Source organism: Nicotiana tomentosiformis, chromosome 2 (genome assembly GCF_000390325.3).
Source record: "Nicotiana tomentosiformis chromosome 2, ASM39032v3, whole genome shotgun sequence".
Classification (NCBI taxonomy): Eukaryota; Viridiplantae; Streptophyta; class Magnoliopsida; order Solanales; family Solanaceae; genus Nicotiana; species Nicotiana tomentosiformis.
In genome coordinates this window covers 45,141,975-45,165,829 of record NC_090813.1, presented here as the reverse complement: position 1 = coordinate 45,165,829, position 23,855 = coordinate 45,141,975, and the positions used below count along the sequence as shown (strand labels likewise).

At 36.0% G+C, this 23,855-nt stretch overlaps 1 protein-coding gene across 1 annotated transcript; it reads right to left on the bottom strand.

The window, feature by feature from the left end:
• Positions 1-9,096: 9,096 nt before the first annotated feature.
• Positions 9,097-14,005, bottom strand: LOC104112177 (probable LRR receptor-like serine/threonine-protein kinase At4g36180). Its single transcript, XM_009622026.4, has 2 exons — positions 10,351-14,005; positions 9,097-9,338 (listed from the first exon to the last, which is right to left on the bottom strand). Exon 1 carries the CDS (start codon positions 13,770-13,772, stop codon positions 10,389-10,391), a length of 3,384 nt encoding a protein of 1,127 aa, XP_009620321.1. The 5' UTR covers positions 13,773-14,005; the 3' UTR covers positions 9,097-9,338; positions 10,351-10,388.
• Positions 14,006-23,855: the final 9,850 nt, after the last annotated feature.

Genomic DNA, 23,855 nt, shown 5'->3' with positions numbered 1-23,855 from the left:
CTTGTCGTTTTAAGACTTTATACCCCGTTCAGTAACTTAAGGTCTCTAGCAGTTTTGTAATGTGTATTATGACCCGCGGGTGTGGTCTAGTTTGATTTTCGGAAGATTCAAAATTAAATTAAAAGAACAATTCTTATTTAGAAGCTTAAATGAAAAGATTTGATCGGAGAGTTGACTTTTGAGAAAATGACTCCGGAATAGGATTTTGATGATTCCAATAGTTCCGTATGATGATTTTGGACTTAGGAGCATGTCCGAAAAATATTTTAGAAGTCCCTAGTTAAATTAGGCTTGAAATGGCTAAAATAGAAATTTTAAGTTGGAAGTTTGACCGGGGAGTTGACTTTTTGATATCGGGGTCGGATTTCGATTTCGAAAGTTGGAGTAGGTCCGTAATGTCAAATATGACTTGTGTGCAAAATTTGAGGTCAATCGGATGTGATTTGATAGGTTTCGGCATCGGTTGTTGAATTTTGAAGTTTCAAAGTTCATTAAGTTTGGATTGGAGTGCGATTCATTTTTTTAGCGTTGTTTGATGAGATTTGAAGGGTCGACTAAGTTCGTATGATGTATTAGGACTTGTTGGTAGGTTTGGTTGAGGTCTCGGGGGTCTCGGGTGGATTCTGGATGGTTAACTTACTAGAATTTGACTTGGTGTTATAACTGATGCATCAGATTTTGCTAGTTCTGGTTTCCTCTTACGCGTTCGCGAGAATGGTCTCGCATTCGCGAAGTGTACATGGAGGCCGTGGAACGTTTGTTCTTCGCGTTCGCAAAGAAGAGGGCATGTTCGCGAAAGTTTGGGAGGAGAGTGCACCGCGAACACGAGATGGGTGACGCGTTCACGAAGAAGAGAAGAGGCAACTAGGGACCCCCTACATTTATTCTACGCGTTTGCGGAGGTGAGGTCGCGTTCGCGATGAGAGGGGTCAGTAAAGGTCCGCGTTCACGAGTGGTTGATCGCGGTCGCATAGAAGGATTTTGGGATAGAAGCACGTGTGCTTCGCGAACGCGAGTAGATGCCGCGTTCGCGAAGGAGGAATTTTCGCAGAACAAACATTGTGCTCGCGAACGCGAGGCAGTGGCCGCGTTCGCGAAGAAGGAATCGCTGGGCAGAAAGTTTAAGTTCTGATTTTCTATTTTTTGACGAATTGGAGCTCGGGAAGAGGCGATTTTCGGGAGATTTTCAAGAAAAATAACGGGGTAAGTGTTCTTAACTTAATTTTGGTCAAATACCCGAATCCATGGTTGTTTGTAACATTTAATTGGTGATTTAAGTTGAAAGATTTAGAAAACTCTCTTAGTTTAAATTGGAGATTTGAGGGTTGAGTTGATGTTGGAATTTGGTAAAATTTATATGGTTGAACTCGTGGTTAAATGGATGTTCGGATTTCATGAACATTATGTCGGGTTCCGAGAGGCGGGCCTCGCGTTGACTTTGGTTGACTTTTTAGAATAAAATTTTAAGTTGGCGTTTTATTATCCGGAATTATTTTCGATGAATTTTAATGAAGTTGTACAATTAATTTGGATAGATTTGAGCTGTCCGGAGGTCAATTCAAGCAAGAAGGCGATTTTGGAATATCGGCATAACTTTAAAAAGGTAAGTATCTTGCCTAACCTTGAGTGGGGGAATTACCCCTTAGGTATTGAGTCTTATATGGAAATTGTGTGATTGAAACCCGTGTACGCGAGGTGACGAATATGTACTCGGGCTTATATGTGCAAATTTTATTGATTTAAAACTTTAGGTATTTTTATGTATTAAATTGAATAATTGTTGGCATTTAGTAAATCCTTGAATTATCACGCCTCATTCCTTATTTGTCGAGTTTGTATTTTATATAATAATTTGGTGTTATTGTTACTTGGATTTTATGTGAATTCCGTGTGTTTGTTGATTTGATATTTTTCTTGGAATTAAATTCATGATGGAATATGTATCTGCAAATATTTATTAAATAAGTTTAAATTGAAGAGTTAATATAATTATCAAGAATTTGGATTAATGAAGGTGTTGCCCTTTATTGAGTATCTTTTACCTCTGTTGACTATTTTGAGGTTTTATATACGTTGTGTAGAGCCTTGGGCTATTTATTGAGAAATTTATTGATTCTGCTACATATTTGAAATTTGATTATGGTCAGTGGCAAATTGTGATATGAATTGTTGTATTGTGTTGTGGTTTAAACACTCTCCTTGATGTTATTTATGCTTCTTACCTTGCTTGTTAATGATATACATGTGCTTGGTAAGGAAGAGTGTAAAGCACGAAGGGTGATGTCGTGCCATTTGAGAGTGTAAAGCACGAGGGGTGATGTCGTGCCATTTGAATTATATTATCATGTGAGGGAGAGTGTAAAGCACAAAGGGTGATGTCATGCCATTTGAGAGTGTAAAGCACGAAGGGTGATGTCGTACCATTGAGAGTATAAAAGCACGAAGGGTGATGCCGTGCCATTTCATTTTATATTATCAGGTGAGAATGAGAGTAAAAGCACGAAGGGTGATGCCGTGCCATTATTTTTATATTATCATATATTCATGGCACGAAGGGTATTTCCGTGCAGGCGAGGACGAGAGACATACATTATATTGTGATATCATTTTGTTGTGTATACATTCATGCCTTTATCGTGAGATGTTATTGTGACCCTACATTTTTTATGTGACTTGTAGTCGTGGTTGCTTCCTGTGTGCCTCCCACTTTATTTCTTTTATTGTTATTGGCATTTTTTCTACCTAGTTGATACTGTTATATGTAAGCACGGTGAGAAAGAGATAAATGCACAAAGGGTGTTGTCGTGCTAATTGATTTGATCTACATATATGCATTGGGTGAGAATGAGACAAGTGCACGAAGGTATTACCGTGCCATTTAATGTGATATATTGAATATATTTCTCATACCTGAAAAGTTAAATGAGGTGTCACATGGTGACTTTTACTTGAAAGATATTTATTTGAAAGAGATTTACTTGAAAGAATTATATTCGAAAGATATTTATTTGAAAGAGATGTATTTGAAGAAATTATATTTGAAAGAGATTTATTTAAAAGAATTATATTTGAAAGATATTTATTCGAAGGGAGTATATTTGAAATATATTTATTGGAAAGTATTATATCCTGAAGATTATTATTTGAAAAGCATATAGGCGAAAGATTTATATTTAAAGGACTTGATTAATTGATCGTACTTGTACTCATTATTTGTTGAACAATATTAACGGTGTTCTTGTTGCCCTACTGTGTATATCAATGGTTGATTAGTGTTGCCATCATTGTTATTTGTTTCCTATTATTTTTGTATACTATATTGCACATGTTATTAGACTAGTGAGTATCTTGATTGTACCTCGTCACTACTCCACTGAGGTTAGTCTTGATACTTACTGGATACCGACTGTGGTGTACTCATACTACACTTCTGCACATTTTTGTACAGAGCCAGGTATTGGAGATATCGGACTCGGACAAAGTTAGAGTGTGATCGCAAGGATTCAAGGTAGAGCTGCTTGGTTGTCGCAGTCCCTTGGAGTCTTTCCATTTTATGGTACTGTTAATTATTAATCAAACAGTATTGAGTATTCGATCCTTGAGATCATTTCATTTATTCAATTAGAGTTCGTGACTCAGTATTACAAGTCTTGGGAGGTCGTTTATAATTATTTTCGCTGTTGGGTTCGATTATCTATTTTAAAGAAAATTGGCTTGAATTATAATTATAATCGGCTTACTTAGTCTTACAGACTAAGTGCCATCACGACACCTGTGCTGGGATTTTGGGTCGTGACATTTTTCAATGGGAAGAACATGACCAAATTATATTCTCATACTTGCTTGGTTTCCATATCCAAAGTGGAATCACCTACCAATTTTGTCGAGCTTAGGCCTATCAGTTTGAGTAATTTCTTCAGTAAGATCATTTCAAAAATTTTGGCTAGAAGGTTGAATCACATGTGCTGAAAATCAAAGTGGCTTTGTTAAAGGGAGAATGATCACTGAAAATGTTCTTTTAGATCAGGAAATTGTTCACAATATCAAGCAAGTTAATAAAGGGGGTAATGTCATTATCAAATTGGATATGGCTAAGGCATACGACAAAATATCTTTGAATTTCCTTTTTGCTACTATGAGAAAATTTGGTTTTAATGAAGAATGGATTGATATTATCTATAGGCTAGTGGCAGATATTTGGCGTTTTATCATCATTAATGGTACTAGGGAAGGTTTTTTCTCTTCCACTCAAGGCCTTAAACAAGGAGACCCTCTATCTCCTTCACTTTTTATCATCAGAGCAGAAGTGCTTTCCAGATCTCTTGACTGCTTGATCTCTATGGATGACTTTATTCCATTCAGTATGAACCTCAATAGACATGTCATTAATCATCTGGCATATGCAGATGATATTGTGATTTTCAGCGGAGAAAATAATAGGTCTATCAAATTGATTAAAAAGACTATTAGAATATATGAAAAGGCTTCTGGGCAGAAAGTGAACGGCTCAGCAGAGAAAATAATTGCTCCAAATACATCTGCTAATCGAATTAACAGAATCAGACATGCCACTAGCTTCATGGATAAAAAATTTCCTTTCAATTATCTTGGATGCCCTATCTATCAGGGAAGGAAAAGAATCAGTTATTTGACGCCCTGTTACCCAAAATTATCAAAAGACTCAATGGTTGGCAAAGTAAAATATTATCCTATAGGGAAAAACTGATTCTTATCAAACATGCCCTCCAATCACTTCCCATTTACACTCTGTCTGCTCTTAACCCCCTTAAAGGCACCAATAATCTCATTGAAAAGCACTTCTCTAATTTCTTTTGGGGCTCTTCTGAGGGTAACAAGAACTACCATTGGAGTTCTTGGAAAAATCTTTTTTATCATAAGGATGAAGATGGCATAGGAATTAGAAGTATGCATGATATTGCTGAATCACTCAATATCATAAGGTAGTGGATGTTTAGAATCAATTCTTCACTTTGGGCAACCTTCCTTAAATCCAAATATTGCAAAAGGTCTCATCCAGTATCTAAAATTACAAACTACTCAGACTCTCACGGTTGGAAGATCTTGATGAGGAGTAGGAGTAAGGCAGAGCCTAACATCAATCTGGAAAATACAATCTGGTAACTCTAGCTTTTGGTGGGACAACTGGACTGGTGAAGGAGCCATAGCTAGAATCGTTCAAGGCCTTGGAAAGTCTGCTAAAATTCTTGTTAATGACTTCATTCTTAATGGCGACTGGGACATCAACAAGCTGTCCATGGTAGTTCCTGATCATCTTATTGATAAGATCATTAGTGTGGACATTAGAGACCAGAATCTAAATGATTTTCCTGAATGACAAGTTTTAGAAAATGGTAGTTTCTCTAACAAAACAGCATGTCATTCTATTAGAATGCACAAGCAGAACAATGATTTTCTGAGCAACGTTCGGCAGAATTCTATCCCTTTCAAATTATCCTTTTTAAGCTAGAGAATTTTCAAAAAATTCTACCCTTTAATGACATCATAGGTAAGCTTGGTACTAATAACATTTTTTCTAGATGTTCCTATTGTAATAGTTCACACGTTGAATCAATGCAATATGTTTTCACGGGAAGCGATGCAGCAAAATTCATATGAAATGCAATTGGGCAACTGTTGGTATTGAAACATCAACAAGAACTATTGATCGAAACTTTCAAAAGATGGTGGGAGATGAAGACCAACAATACAATTCATAAATTGGTCCTGCAAATGGCACCTATAAGATGGTGGGAGATGAAGACCACCTTTATCTCTCCTATAACCACCCTTATCACTCCTATAATAGCCTCCCTTATCTCTCCGCCCTGACAATATCAATAGCCACCCTTATCGCTCCATATAATAGCCACCATTATCGCTCCGTATAATAGCCACCCTTATCACTCCGCTCAGACAATATTCCAACACACATAACCACTGTGATATGCCACCCTTATACCCACATAATATCAACATTGAAATGTCACCCTTATATCCTCATAATAATAACTCAAATCACACAACAATTTACACGGAATATTATCACGACAACACAACACAATCAATTCATATCATAATTTGCCCAATGACCACAACGAATTTCAATGATATAGTAAAATCAATAAATTTCTCAAAAATAGCCTAAGGCTCCACACAACGTATATAAAATCTCAAAACAATAATAGAGATGGAAAAGTAACTCATCATAGGACAACGACTTCTTTAATCCAAATTTTAATAAATATAAATTAATGCCTCATTTTAAACATTTAATAATTATTTGCAGATAAGGATTCAATAATGAATTTAATTCCAAGAAAAATATCAAATCAACAAGCACACAGAATTCACATAAAAATTCAAGTGACAATAACACCAAATTATCATATAAAATACAATTTCGACAAACAAGGAACGAGGCATGACAATTTAAGGATTTACTAAGTTCTAACAATTTTCCAATTTAATACATAAGGATGTCTACGAATTCTAACCGATATAATTTGCATATATAAACTAAGTACGTACTCGTCACCTTGCATACACGGCTTTCAATCACACAATTTCCACATAAGACTCAATGCCTAATGGGTAATTCCCCCACTCAAGATTAGGCAAGATACTTACCTCGCTTCGCAACCAAATTCAAGATTTCAATAAACCTTTGCCTCGCGAATTCGTGTCCGAACGCTTCAAATCTAGTCACAACAATTCAATATACTCAATACGAATCGTAGAAATTAATTCCTATTGAAATTACTAATATTCTTTATTAAAATCCAAAAATCGACAGTGGGACACACGTTTCGAATTCCGAAAAAACTTACGAAATTCGAATACCCGTTCCGATACGAGTTCAACCATACAAAAATTATCAAATTCCGACATCGGATTGCCCTTCAAATCTTCAATTAAATTCTTTGAAGATTTCTAAAAAAATTTCACCCAATCTTTACCCCTTTGAACTTAAAAATCTTTCCACAACCTTATTGGTACAAGCATGTATAACTAATACTCTCACATCCAAGAATCATCTTACTAATTACCCATTTCTAGTTAGACTTCGAAATTGAAGGATTGGGGAAAGAAATTCTTACCTCTTTGAAGCTCTAGCAAACCTTTGATGCGATATCAAGGTTTGATTCAAGGTAGAGTAGTGAAATCCTTAGTCCTTCCTTTCCTCTCTCTAGAATCGATATCCTCTCTCTCTCTAAAACACCATAAAATACCCAAAAATATGAACCCTAAACGAGTTAAATGAAATGGGGGTCGGGTTATAAAAACCCTCCAAATTCCGGACCGGGCTACAGACCAAGCTAGGCACGCTCTGTACCGAACTACAGACCAGGTTTCGCGAGCTAAATACTAGACTTAGCGAGCTCTATAGCTAGCTAAATGCCAGGCTTCGCGAGGGATATAGCACGGTCTAGCGCGCTACAGACCTGGCTTCGCATGGGATATAGCACGGTCTAGCGCGCTACAGACCTGGCTTCACGAGGTCAAAATGATTCAACTTCCCAACGCACTGTTCAACCCAATAAGTCCGAAAATACAATACATTAGCCTGCTTTGGCACCACGAAACCTTAAAATTTCTTGGCAAAAGTTTACGGGGCATTACACCTATTATCATTTGTTGGGAAATATGGAAACAATGGACTTCATGCGGATATGAAAACAAAAAGTTCATCACAATAACATGAAGTATAAATGCATTTGGACCCTAAAGATAGTGCTGACAAGCAAGCTGCCAGAGATGGAAAGAGGACTACAGTGGCCTGCTCTATGTGAAAAGATCGAGAGATTGCAACTAATTCGAATTTGGAAGAAAGTCATCTGGGAATTTCCTCCAACGACTACTATCAAAGTAATCACTGATGGAAGTTTTATAAAGAGAGTGGTAGAGCAGGAATTGGAGGTATAGTGAGGAACAACAGAGGTGATTTAATCATGGCCTTCTCTGTCCCAGTTACTAATACAAGCAACAACATGACTGAAGCATTAGCAACTGAGTTTGGAGTAAAATGGTGCAGCCAACCGGATACACTAATTTTATTCTCGAACTTGACCCCTTGATCATTGCCAATATGCTGATCAACAAGGCTACTAACAACCTTAAGATCAAGCAGATTTTGGACAGGATTTTAAGCAATATTGCCGAGGCAAACATCAGAGTAAATCATTCCTTCAGAGAAGGCAACTCGGTAGATGATAGCTTAGCCAAAATAGCTCCCTCTTCCGGTCAGAGATTATTATGCCACAACTTTCAACAGTTACCTAGACAAGAGTGGGTTGCTCTAGTGGTGAGCACCCTCCACTTCCAATAAAGAGGTTGTGAGTTCGAGTCACCCCAAGAGCAAGGTGGAGAGTTCTTGGAGGGAGGGAGCCGAGGGTCTATCGGAAACAGCCTCTCTACCTTAGGGTAGGGGTAAGGTCTGCGTATAAACTACTCTCCCCAGACCCCACTAGTGAGATTATACTGGGTTGTTGTTGTTGTTGTTTCAACAGCTACCTACTGTAGCAAAAGTGTGTTCCTATTAGGTAAGTGGCAATTGCCCTGTTTTCGATCAAAATATCACAGCCAATTTCTTTGGAAGTTAACATGTATATGTGGTCTTATCGATGGAAGGAGGACGTGAGCTTTTTCATCTAGGTTTCCTTCCTTCCAACTGGCTTTGGGTGATTATGTCACCTAATTGTATTTATCTCTTGAGGTAAGGTTTAGCCCCCCTCACTGTACATCTGTGAATACAAGCCCATCCAAATATAAATCAGGATAATTGCATTAAAAAAAAAGTCACCAACTCAACTGTCTCAGGTTTCTATTACTTTCCACCAGCATAGCTGAATAGCCGGATAACTCTAACCTTCGAGGCTCGGGCATATAAGAAAATTTATCTAATAGTTTTTTGTCTTGTATATCATGATTTTCACCCAATCCATTGAATGCATTGCCACATCCATAGTTATTACTCCTTAGTTAAATTACATATTTGTCGAAAAGTTTGGGTCTATCTACTCGAAACATCAATTATTAGCTGGCTACAAAATTATTGCAATCGTAGCACACCAAGCATTGAAAAAGATAATGATGTGGCTCTCCGCTGTCTAAGAAATATAATACAATAGTAATAACAAATAGATGAAACCTTTAACGGTCACTGCAGCTGATTATCTGATAAAAATATGATTTAACTCAGATCTTGACCTCGTGCGACCACAAGCATGCTACTGCATATTTTATTATGGGGAATCATTTCATGTTGCTGGCCTTGTCCACGTCTAGCATGATCTCAATATTTACCAAACTTCCATATCCTAGAAATCATAAAAGCGAATAAGGAAGAAGTTGGTTGAAATTATTCAATTCTTATCAAATGAACATGATAAAACTCATACTCATTTTGCTGCTTATGTATTGTGAAAACAGAAAAGAAAAATGAAGAATGGAAAAGACATAAAAACAAATGGTCCAAAAAACACCCCACAAAATGTTTGAAATGGATTATTTAGTGGGTCACCATCTCAATCATTTTCTTTCTTTAGTCTCTCTCTCACCCTGGTCTTTGTTCAAAAGGGTCCATTACAGTTACCCCCTCCAACCCATAAAATCTCAGATCCCTTGACCTTTTGATATCTCATTTGTCACCTTCTTTCCTTTCATTTTCATTACTTGTTACTCCACAGAAAACAAGTACACAGAATAAGTCACTATTATTATTTAAGTAGTAGTAGCATTCAAACTCCCTTAATGCAACTGAATAAAGAAATGTGAATACACCGCAACCTAAGGCATTCTTGGAAGTAGGTCTGTATTTTTATATGCTTTTCTCTACGTATACTAATATCTTATACATTTAACGGCTACATTTTCAGTACCCCAAGAGATACCTTTTAAGTACTTGATAGCCACGTGATAGAACCAGACTGCTTTTTTTGTTCGTTTTTTGGCGGGAGAACTGGTCCCCTACCCCATTATCCTATTCTTCTTACACTTTATTTGTACAACTGTCCAAATCATTGACTCACAAACACAGCTCCAACATGTTTCTATTTTCCCTTTTTTTCTTTTTTAACTTTGACTTATTACACTACATTTTGGTCCCCACGCCAAAGGAGAGATGTCGCCGGCCCGCACGGTGGGTGTGTTTTAAATAGGAATACAACAAGAGTCGAGAAAAGAGGCAATGAAGACAAATACTTGTTTTCCTTTTTCTCCTTCAAATATGTTTTTTTTTAAAAATGGGCATGAAATTTGCACTGCTAGTGCTAGCTACTATTACATTGCATTGCAAATTTAAAAATGGGCATGAAAAGAATTAGAATGAACCTCGGGTACACGGGTTACAACATGCGGGTTGATGGAATTCAGGCGGGTGAAGCTTGGCAAGTGGGATCGGCTGAAGACGCGATATCAGGGCCAACACGGCAACCTTCAAGCATGAACACAATGTCGGCCATGCTAGGTCGATCAAGGGGGTTGGGTGCAGTGCAAAGCAAGCCTACTTTAATTCCTAACAAGAATTCTTCCCATTCTGATGATTCAGGGTCCAGCTCAAGCAATCCTGGCTCAAGTAGTTCTGAAATTTGCCCTCTCTGCAATTGCCTTTTCACCCATTTCACTATGTCCTCATCTTGTGTGAACATTAATGGCCTTTTTCCTGTTAGTAATTCCAGCAACACAATGCCAAAGCTATAAGCATCTGATTCTCTTGTGGTTTCTCCTGTTAATGCTGCTTCTGGGGATATGTAGCCTAGCGTACCAACTGAAGTTGATGTGGACGGTTCAGCTGGTGTGGATACTACAAGCTTGCCTAGGCCAAAGTCTGAAAGATGGGCTTCAAAGTCTGCGTCGAATAGGACATTCTGCGGCTTCACATCTCCGTGAACCATTGAGGATGAGTGAAGGAAAGCCAGGCCCCGAGCAATGCCAAGTGCAATGAGGTGGCGCATTGGCCAGTTGAGGACATGACCATCTTGGTGGGACGCTTCTTGGAGCAATGTTGCAAGGTTCCCGTTAGGCATGTAATCATAGACAAGTAGTCTGAGGTCCGGTGGGCCAGCATAGTACCCACGGAGAACTGTTAGGTTCCTGTGCTTCACCCTACCAAGTGACTCAGCCTCTTTTCTGAACATGTTCTCATCAAGTGATGCATCTGGGAGTCGACAAATTGAGAGCACCATTCCATCGTTGTAACAAGCTTTGTAGACCACTCCATAACGTGTTCTGCTCAGCACATGTTCCTCGTCAAATTCTCTAGTTGCTTCAATTGTTTCAGCGAGTGTAATTTTGTTATTGAACATAACAAGTTTGGGTCCACCATTCTCGCCACTGCCACGACCACCACTGGTCCTTGAACTAGCCCTTGCAGGACTATGCTTCTTTTCTCCAGCTGCCTTCTCTTTGAGCTTCCTGCGCCACCTCAAGAGGTTGTAAGTATAGAAGCAGCAGCATGATAAAAGGAGAAGAGCTCCACTGGCAGCCACTGCAATAAACATAATCAATCTATTCCCACCATTACCAGATGTCTCACATCTTCTATCCAATGGCTCCCCACACAAACCTTGGTTGCCAGCATAATTCGATGAGTTGTTAAAATGGGAGCCCAACATCACTGGAATTTGGCCTACCAAGTGATTGTGTGACACGTTGAAACTCATCAAACTCGAGAGCGTGGTAAGATTAGCTGGGATTTCTCCAGTGAAGTTGTTAGCAGAGAGGTCAAGGACAGTTAAGTTTGATAGCCTGGACAGTGACTCTGGTATGTTCCCCGAAAGATGGTTCGAGTCTAGCACGAGCGACGTCAGGGATGAATAATTGGAAATATCTATTGGGACTTCGCCTGTCAAGTTGTTTCTACCCAAATCCAGCACGCTCAAGTGGGAGAGACGTCCGAGATCAGCAGGTATTTGGCCACTCAATGAATTTGAGTGCAGATTTAAGTTCTCCAGGGCGGAGCAGTTGCCCAAGTCAGGAGGAATTGAACCATTTAAGTGGTTGTTAGACAAAGAAAGCACAACTAATGAGGTCAAGAACCCAAATGTAGATGGTATATGGCCAGAAAAGGAATTTGAAGAAAGATTCAAATATTGCATACCCAATAAGCTACTGAAACCTACAGGAATATTACCAGACAACTTGTTTTCTTGCAAAGCTATAACCTGTAGATTAGGCAAACCAGCAAGATCAAACGGTATTTCCCCTGATAAATTCTGTCCACTCAAATCAACAACCGCTAACTTATACAAAGTCCCAATGCTAGTAGGAATGTTGCCGGAAAAGCCATTTCTACTCAGATTCAAAACTGATAGCTGCTGAAGATTCCCAATACCAACTGGCATACTTCCAGAAAAGTTGTTTCCACTGAGATTCAATATGCTTAAATTGGTCAAATCCAGTAGCACCTCAGGCAAACTTCCATTTAGACCATTTCCTCCTACGTTGAGATTTTCAAGATTAGTCAAATTTCCAAAACTAGAAGGAATGGAACCCGAAAACTGATTCCCTCCCAGTGATAAAACCTTCAAGCTTCTAAGTTCACCTAAAAACATAGGAATTTTCCCCGTCATTAGATTCCCTTCAAGATCAAGAACCTTCAAGCTACTGCATTTAGTAATCTCAAACGGGAGTGCACCTCCAAATGAATTATTCCCCATTCTCAGTTCCTCCAATCTCCACAAATCCCCAATAGCGCTCGGGACTTCACCAAAGAACAAATTCCACGACAAATCCAGGGACGTTAACCCCGAATTGTTCATCAAAATCAAAGGAAATTCACCTTTCAATTGATTATGTTGAAGATCCAAAATTTGCAACGAACTAAAACAATTAGACTCCTCGTGCTTAACGATATTAGTAAACTCATTAAAACCCAACTGAACAATCCTAAGGGAAGGAGCATAAATTGAAACATTACAGAACAATGAAGCTGGCAAGGACCCAGAAAGAATATTATGTGATAAATTTATCACCTGAAGCTTCGGTAAAGCAGCAATAGCCGCCGGAATAACACCTGTAATAGCATTTCCCTCAGCACTCAAGTGAACCAACGATGAACAGTTCGCAATTGCAGAAGGCAAAGTTCCTTGCAAGTTGTTGTACGCAAGCCAAAGATACTGAAGCTGCTGAAGCCGGCCGATACTCGCCGGAATTTCGCCGGAAAATCGATTGTATGACAGATTGATCAAAAGTAACTGTGACACGTCAGACAAATTCCTAGGAATGTCTCCTGAGAACAAATTCGACGAAAGATCAAAGTACCGTAAGCTCCGAGGAAGCTCACCGGGGATTTCGCCGGAGAGCTGATTTCCGGCTACATTAAGGATTTGTAAATCGGTGAGGTTGAACATTTCCGGCGGGAGTTTACCGGAAAACGCATTGCTCTGTAGAAAAACAGAATGCAAAAATGTACATTTGGATAAGGAAGCCGGGATAGTTCCGTTGAAGGAGTTGGAACGGAGGCTTAACTTACGCAGCATGCGCAGATTAGCGATTAGGGGAGTGAGGGGGCCACTGAGTTGCAAATGAGGGAGGCGGAGTTCACTGACTCGGTTATTCACGCAAAAAACGCCGCGCCAATCACAGGGAGCAGAAGGGGAAGAAGAATCCCAGTCAGTGAGCGCACCGAGTGGGTCGTGAATGCTGAGTTTGAAAGAAGTGAGGGCTTGAATTTCTGAAAGGGTTTGTGGGTTTCGTTGAGCGGAGCATAATGTGGAGAGAAAAACAAGAAAGAGAAGTAAAAAAGCAGCCATGAAAGAAGAAAGTAAAGAGTATCAGTAGAGAAATGGAGTGGGTTTAGTGAATGTTAAAAGGAGTGTATGATAATGATAAAAGGGGGAAGTTTCAGACTGGTAATGGCCATATGCTGCTGCAGAAGCAGAGGCCCCTCACTTACACACAGGCACACAGTGACACAGAGAGAGTGAGAGTGTATAGAGTGTAAGGAGGAGGTGGAAGAACACTTTTCAAAATAAGAGGCCTAAGGTTACTACTGTGGTTAATATTGGTTGGCACTTTTTAACCTTTTATTTATGGGGTGAATTATTAGGCTCTGTTGCTTACTTATTTTCTCTAAAGCAAAAAATATTTAAATATTAAAAATAAGAAGAAAGTCCTTAGTCGTACTGCTACTTTCATGTGTGATGCTCAACTTGACACATTAAATTATGTTGTTTCTTTTTTGCTACCTGCTAAATCCACATGCTCTAGATTTGGCTTGAGTTTTGCGCAAGTGTCCCCAGAAGTTGGAAGAGCAAGCTTCTTATTTTCGGTTTGGGAAAAGAAGAAAGGAGCGAGTTTTCATTTAAGCATTTGTGCGAGTCTGCTTTCTCAAGGCTTCTCATTGTTTAGTTTCATACTCTAAACACTGTTAGGTTAACTAATTGAATTGACTTGTCAACTTTGGGATTTTCAAGAGAAATAAATCAGTGTTTGGATTTGCTTTTAGTTTAGTTAATTCAAAACAGCTTAGTAGAACACTGTAGCATTAATTTTTTTTATAATTGCCGCTATTTTAGGTTAAAAAAGACTTATTTGTTTTTCAATTCAAACTGCACTGATATTAGTTTTAGGAAAAAATTCAAATAACTTTCCCGAGCCAACCATGAAGATTCAAGAGTGAAATTGATATAGTATGACTTAAAGAACTTTGGACATAAATAGTTTCTTACACTTTAACCTATAATGCTAGAAGACTAAATCCTTGTGGCAAAATATTCAAACTTGATCCCATATAGTCCAAATTATTGAAAGTTGTCCAAATTATGAATTGACAGCATTATTGTATTGAAAGAAGTGAGTTGTTCATAAAAGGAAAATAAATATTAAAAGAAAATGCTAGGTAGTAGTGATTTTTTTAGCACAAGGATGTACAGTAACCCCAATATAGCTGTAATTGTTAATGCATATAATGGGACATAAATTGTAATAAAGGCTAATATAATAATTGGGTGAGGCAAGTGTATTAATTTACTAGTACCTGCAATTAACTCAAATAAACTTTGGTACAACAATAATTACAATAAAAGTGGGTGGATCCTGGTCAGTGGTGAGCTGTGAGTTATATATATTCTTAAAAATGTGTTAAATCCCAGATTAATGCTGCCCTAAGCCTGGTACAGTTAAAAATTTGTCAGTTATTATTACTAGTAGAAGTTTTTACTTTAGAGAGCTGCTAAACGACCACACTAATTTGGCCCAAATGTGGCTACACCTATGAAAAGACTATCATAACCTTATTCGAATTTTGCAATATTTTCCCAACACTTTTCCCTCCAGAACATTCTAATAAATGCAGAACCTATTCCTATTCCCAAAACAGATTAAGCAACTAAAATTGATCCAGGATTAAGATGAAAAACCTCTACATATTTTGTGTATTTTATGTGTATAACAAATTATATAGTTTATTTAATTTTAAAAATTATATGCTTTATTTAATAAAAAAATATAATATATGGTATATTCAATATGAATTCAAATCAACACATCAATAGTTCATCACATCAACAACAAAACAAATCTTTCATTTTTTTTCTCCTTAAGTTAAACATGAATTCAAACCAAAAAACTTTGGCGGTGCAAAAAATATTAGATTGTTTGAATTTAATATTTATTCTACCATACTCGTTTTAATATTGCAAATAAAATTAAAACTTATTTTAATAATAACTTTGACTCTATTACTCATATCCAAAATATGATTTTTCTTATTATATTTCAAAAGAAAAAAATATCATCTCAAATTCAAAAAAAATATTTTATACTTTTAAACTTAAACTAGCGACTCCCAATTAAGATATTAATCATAAAAAATTATTTTCTTATTTTTCTGTACACATTATATATAATGTTGCAACAAAGCTCCTACTATTTTTTTGTTTTTCTATCTAGTGTTTCCAAAAATGAAAATAAAGCTGTGAAATGAAAGAAAACGGATCATGTAGTTAGTGATAACTTTTAAAATAAGAGTCTAATCTTTTAGAAGCTTTCAGAAGCTATTTACTATATAAATAGGAATCAATCATAATTAATTTGTCTACATTTTTCTTAATCCTTAATAAATTGGATCATATTTTCTTAATACTTATTAGATTTTTCTAAAAAAAAATTAGGCTTTATCCTAAAAGTATCAAGTGACTTTTCTCAATATGCCACTTAGCTTAATATCAAACTTGACTACCCTAATTTTAATATAACGTAAATATAAATATAAATTTTTACTGTATTTTTTCTTTGGCATGCGGTACCTTCAATCATTGAAAAGAAGGTCAATTGCCTCAGCCTCAGTAGTAGGTAACTTATTACATAAACTCTTAAGCTTGTAATACTTCTCACATCGATTTATTTAAACGAATAATGCATCAACTCAAACCACACAGTTTCAATTCTTTTTTAAAAAAATGTGTAGATTATGTTGGAGATATTATTTTCATTGCAAACTACTTTCTTCTTTTATATATATATTATCAGTTCAAAATTTGTATTGATAGTCCTTATTAGATTTTATCCTAGTTTTCTATTAGATTTTATCCTATATTTTATTAGATTTTGACCTTAAAGTATCAAGTGACTTGTTCTCAATACACCACTTGACTTAATATTATACTTCATTATCTTCCTTTTAATATAACAAGTATTAGAACCCACACGATGTACGGAGAATATGAAAGAATAAAAATCATGTCAAATTATGATCCGGCTTTTTCAGGTATCATCTTATTTTGTATTGAAAGATACTCAATTGGAAAAACTCTATGAAGTTAAAAGAATTAAATCCTAGTTACGAATTATTTTTGGATAAAACTCAAATATACAAATAAATATTTATATTATAAAAAAACTAAAAATATACTTAATGCAAAATAAATAATAATATATTATACTTAAATGAATTAGCCCGTGTACGCATTCGTCACCTCGCGTACACGGTGCTCACATATCATAAATTGTTACAACAGTACCAAATCCTAAGGGAATTTCCCCCACACAGTATTAGACAAGTCACTTACCTCAAATCTCGCTCAATCAATCGATAAGGATGCCTTTCCCTCGATTTTCCGACTCCGAATTATCCAAATCTAGCCAAAAGCAATTACATACTATATATACGACTACAAGAAATTAATTTAAATAATGAAACTACAACTTTAGCAAAGAATTGAAAAATCGCCCCAACAAGTCGACCCGGACCCACGTCTCAGAATCGGGTAAAAGTCACAAAATACGAACACGCATTCGACCACGAGTTCACCCATACCAATTTACTAAAATCCGACACCAAGTTGCCACTCAAATCCTCAAATCAAGTTCTCCAAATCCCTAGCCTCAACTCCCAAATTCCACCTTAAATGCACACTAACTAGGTGGAAAAATCAATGCGGAAACAAGATTATTGATCAAGAATGAGTACAAGTGTCACGACCCAAATTTTTTCCTCCATTTGGTATCGTAATGGCACCTAGTCTTAGGGACTAGGTAAGCCTAACATTTACTGAAACAACAATATTATTTAAATAATATTTAATAATTTAAATGGAAATCTCTTACAATTTTCAAAACCGACAGTACAAGTCATAAGCTCTACAGAGTATTTGCTAGAAAACCTTTAAATACAACTGTCCAGAAATAGGAATAAACAGTGCAAAACAAAAACTTGAAGGTGACTCCAAGGCCTACGAACGCAGCAACATGTTTACCTTTAGTCTCCACAGCAACAGTCCACACAGCTAGCTAACGTACAAGTACCTGGATCTGCACAAAATGTACAGATGTATAGAATGAGCACACCACAGCGGTGCCCAATAAGTATCAAGACTAACCTCGGTGGAGTAGTGACGAGGAACAGTCAAGACACCCACTAGTCTAATAAATTGAGCAAGTATAAGTATATGAACAACAAAAATATGATATCTACATATAGACTATGCAATATGGCTCACAATACAGTAATGACAATAAGAAAGGAAACAACAAGTATCAACGGAATACCATAAAAATAACACAAGAAGGTGAATGGAACACAACCTAAATCTGGAATCACAAATACAGCAAGGACAAGTAATAACTCAACAACTACAATCGCTTTTACATCAGGTATAAGTATATGAACAACAGAAATATAATGTCTACATAAAAACTATGCAATATGGCTCACAATACAGTAATGGCAACTAAGAAGGAAACAACAAGTATCAACGGAATATCATGAAAATGACACAGACAAAGTGAATGGAGCACAACCTAAATCCGGAATCACACATACAGCAAGGGCAAGTAATAACTCAGCGACTACAACTGTTTTTACATAAGTTTTTAGTCAACAACTCCACGAGGTACCAAACCTCGGACAAATCACAACTCACGGGTCTCAATACCTGAACCCTAACACTTGGCATCATGTGCCCTCATAACACCTCATAACCGCATTGACGGCTTATATGCCAATAGAGTCATTCTCACATAGAGTAAAGTAAACAAGGGTGAGCATCTATGCTCCACAATATCAAGAACATCTCATATCCGATAAGAGTGCTTAACTACGTGTATGCTTGTGCAAGTATCCTACCATAGTCCATTTCAGCAAATAAGCATAAGAAAAAAAAAGAACGGACATCACGTAGAATATTTTCTCACAGCTTTCACAAGATAAGGATCACACAGGTACGTATACCACTACACAAATATCAACAACAAGAATGCCCCCATGCCACAAATCATTACAATTCAATCCCTGACACAGCCCACCTTGTCTCGTCACGTGTGCAATAATAAAGTAAGTGCCCGTCTTGTCTCGTCATACGTGCATAATAATATTCCCACCTTGTCTCGCCACATGCGCAATCCCTCCCCCCACATATATATATATATATATATATATATATATATATATATATATATATATATATATATATATATATCGGCAGAAATCTCGTGCAACCCCATAACAACAACCTCACGGCAGAAACCTTGTGCAACCCCATAACAACAACCGCACGGCAGAAACCTCGTGCATCACAATGATAACAACCGCACGGCAGAAACCTCGTGCATCACCATAACAAGTACAACATCAACAATGGCAATAATACAAAGTACGACAAGTAAATCAACTCAAGAACTTTAAATCACAAGAAACGTTAGAACCAATTCACAAGGATTAACCACAGTAAAGAATGTTAGGCGTAAAGAGAACAACTCAACAAGGGAAAAACTAATATGTAGCAAAGGTCCCATAATATATATTTCAACAACAGGGAAGCTAACATGAGTCAAATAAATCCAAATAAAATAAGTCGACTAAGATGTGGGATATCTAAAACTTCTTTTAAGGTTGAGGAAATTTCGAAGGATATTCAACAATTCAATTAAGGATAAGCAGCGGAAAGATAATCATAACCTCAATTAAGACTGAATAAATTATAGGATGAGATAATAATAATTCCAAATAAAGATAAGCAGTTATGAAAAGATAGCATGACAATAGAGGAGGTAAAATCTTCAGTTAAGTCAAATAAGAGTCAAATAGGCAATACGAGTGAATCTTGAAGCAATTAATTCTAATTAAAGTATGTAGAGGTAAAACTAGTAAATAGGAACTTAATCATATCAAGAACAACTTCATACTCAGTGAATATAAGGACCTAAGAATCCTAAAAGCCCAACTTTTTCACAAATAAGTCCGAGCACGCACTCGTCACCTCGCGTACATGGACTACAATCAACATAGAAGACTCAAATCCTAAGGAAAAAAATCTCTCACATAAGGTTAGGCAAGATACTTACCTCGAACCAAGATCAACCAGTCCGTAAGAATGCCCTTTTCTCAATTATCCGACACTGAATGGTCCAAATATAGCCAAAAATAATTGCATATCATGAATACAACCATAATAGACTCATCTAATTAATGAAATCAATATTTAAACCAAAATTCCAAAATTTGCCCTAAAAAGTCGACTCGGGCCCACGTCTCCGAATCGGGTAAAAATCACTAAATACGAACACCCATTCACTCACGAGTCCGACCATATAAAAATCATCAAATTCCGATACCATTTCGTCCCTCAAATTGTGATTTTTTATTTTAAAATTTTTCTTCAAAAACCACCATTTCCCTGAATTCAAAACACAAATTAAATGATAAAAATAAAGATAGAATTATGAAAATAATAAATTCTAGGTGAAGAACACTTACCCAGTCGATTTGCTTGAAAACCCACAAGGAAGCTCCCAAAACCGAAGAAATCTCGCACGCAAGTCAATACACATAATACGAAGCTGCTCAGGGTCTTATACCGCCGGACGGGACTTACATTCTAAAAACGACCAGCCGGGTCGTTACAACAAGAGACTTACCTCAAGAAATCCCTCAAAAATACTCTCAAAAATCGTCAAGACTCGAGCTCAAAATGTCCATCAATGATAAAAATCCTAAGCCCTTGAATTAATAGAATCTGCCCAGGGATTTCGCTTTTGCGGTCCACTTAGCCACACTTGCGGCACCGCTTTTGCAAAAAACTCAACCGCTTCAGCGGTTCCCTTTGCTTCTGTGGGCAAGAGGTTCGTTCCTGCGGACCCGCATTTGCGGTCGCTTCTTCGCTTCTGCGACACTGGTTGCCCTCCCTTCACTCCGTATCTGTGGAGCCTTGCTCGCACCTGCATGCTGGCGAATGCGGGGGTCTTCACGCACCTGCGACACAACCCTAGGCCAAAACTCAAATCCGCTTCTGCACCTTTCCAACCGCACATGCGGTTGCGCACCTGCGAGAATAGTTCCGCATGTGCGAATTCCCCATAAGGCAGAAAATCCTAGCTTTTTTCTTAAGTCCAAATTTGATCTGTTATCCATCCGAAATTCACCCGAGGACCCCGGGACCTCAATCAAACATACCAACAAGTCCTAAACATCATACAGACTTAGTCGAGCTCTTAAATCACATCAAACAACGCTAAAAACACAAATTGCGCATCAATTCAAGCCTAGTGAACTTCAAACTTCAAACTTCTACATCCGACGCCAACACGTACCAAATCAAGTCCGATTGACCTCAAATTTTGCATACAAGTCATAATTGACATTACGGACATGCTCCAACTTACGGAATCAGAATCCGACTCTGATATCAAAAAGTCCACTCCCGGTCAAACTTTTCAAAATCATCCCATTTTCCAACTTTCGCCAATTGACGCTAAAATGACCTACGGACCTCCGATTCAACATCCGAACACGCTCCTAAGACCAAAATCATGAAACTTCATTCCGGAGTCGTCTTCACACAGTTCAAATTACGGCCAAATGCTATGACTCAAGCTTCATTTTAGGGACTATGTGTCCCATTTCACTCCGAAAATAAAAACCAAACCTCCCGACGAGTCATGTAACCACAGAATGAATTAGAGAGGGCAATAAATATGGTTCGGGGCTATACTCTCAAAACGACCAACCGAGTCGTTACAGTTACCTACAACTGGATTTTTTTATTTGATATGTTTTCCTCTTGTTATTTTTTGTTTATTATTATTGAATTATCCATTACTTATTTATATATTAAATTATCATATCTTTTATTAACTTACCATTAGGCTTAATATTCTTGCTAATTACTAATGACAAATTATTTTTCTTTTAAGGTGTGTTTGATATTTGGGAAAATAATTTTCAAGTTAATATTTTTCATGATCAAGCCATGCTTTAGTGTTTGGTAAGACGTAAACCATCTTAAAAACACGGTATGATCGAGCAATATATGGATATTATTCTCTCAGGTTGATATTATTTTAATTTGCTATGTGTTTTAGTTTCCACTTAGTTTAACCACATTGCATACTGCCACTCTTTTCATATTATATAGATTTACTTTTGTCTTACTTTATAAATATATATTTTGTATTTCATTTAAGATCTTATTCTTCTCAAGCTCAAAATTTTATTAATTTTTTAAAACTCATCAAACTAATATTTTAAGTATATTCATTTACTTTTTTTCTTGGTAAATAGAGAAGCGACTGATAATATTATGTTCGTTAATTCAATCAACTTGATTTTCTCTCTAAGCCTTGCAACCTCTCTTGAATTTATCTCTCAGTTCAAACTTAAATTTAAATTTTAAATATTTTCAATTTTCAATTAAAAGAGTAAATATAGATTGCCAAAATTCATACGATTTTATTATAACATAATTAAATTCTTACTTTATAAATAACTTATGTATTTTATGACATATCTTATTTTGTTGTTTGGTATATTTTTAATTTTTAAAATCATCAAATTGTTAATATCATAAGTAATTATTTTACTTTATTTTATTTTTTAACTTACCCCAAAGTAAAAATAGTCATAGGTTATTTCAATCTACGTCTTTCTATATTTTTTACTTTTTTCTATTATAACTTTTTAATTAATATTTTACCTCCATGTTCTAGTTAATATAGAAGGATAAATAATGAATATATATATATATATATATATATATATATATATATATATATATATATATATATATATATATATATATATATATATATATATATATATATATATAACATATGTGTGTGTGATTGATTTATCTAAAATCTATTTAGTATATATATATATTAACATGTGTGTGTGTGTGATTGATTTATCTAAAATCTATTTAGGTTATGTCTTAAAAGTATCAAGTGATATTTTCTCAATATGCCACTTAGCTTAACCTCATGGTTTACTACCCTCCTTTTAATATGATATAAATATAAATATCAAGCTCGATCATTTTAATATAATATAAATAAAAATACAGATTTTATTGTAGTTTTTCTTTAGTTTGCGGTACCTTCAACCATATGAAGGTCCATTGCATGAGTCTTACATATAAAATATGTATTATATTATGTTAGGTGGTTAATTCAAATATTATTTGGAATAAGTTAAATTTTGAGATGAATCAAAGAAAATTATGTTTATTGTATTATTTCTTTTGTCCACTACGTCCCTTGCTTTAACTTATTGTTTTTGCTAGATGATCATGGACAATTTCTTTCACATTAGTTCTAGTTAAAATTTACCAATATAATTATGATAAAATTATTTCAAATATACTCATGTATGACATGATAGTTATTAGAAATGAAATAAACTTTCTCACTATTAAACGCATAATATTAGAGTACAATCATATAGTTTATTATATATTTCATGTCATATTATAGCTAGAGGATTTTTATTTACAGTCACGATTTTTGTTATTCCTTTATTTTGTAATAAAAACCAACGAGTATGTTCATATTAGCATACAACAAAGAAATGAAAAGAAAAGCTTGATGACTTTTCAAGATTTGAATAAAAGATTCAGTTACGAAAAAATACCTCCGATTTAGAAATCAGATTCTTACATAGTAAAATAGCTAAGGAAAACATTGCCCTTAGGCACGGCCATACATAACATAGAAATCACACCTATTTTCTATTTCTGCATAATAAATATTCATATAGTTTTCAGTATTTTATTAGTTGCGGCCAACCTGATTTATGTAAATATTTAGTAAAAATGTGTAAAAAAGATGTATAAATGTATTATATTTTTATATAATAAAAATTTAGTTAATAGTCATATTTATGTAACAACTCGGTCGGTCGTTTCGAGAGTTATAGTCCCGTTTTTTCCATTTCTGCTTCCTTTTGTGCTTTTCAGCTATATTATGATATATCAGGTTAGTTGGTTCGGGTCCGGAGTGGTTTCGGAGTGAATTGAGACACTTAGTCTCTTTAGTAGAAGCTTAAGTTGAAAAAGTCAACCGAATGTGACTTATGTGTAAACGATCTCAGATTTGAATTTTGATGATTCCGTTATCTCCGT

What these genes read in the sequence shown, in the direction of transcription:
- LOC104112177 (XM_009622026.4), bottom strand. Translation starts at nt 13,772, where the DNA reads ATGGCTGCTTTTTTACTTCTCTTTCTTGTTTTTCTCTCCACATTATGC.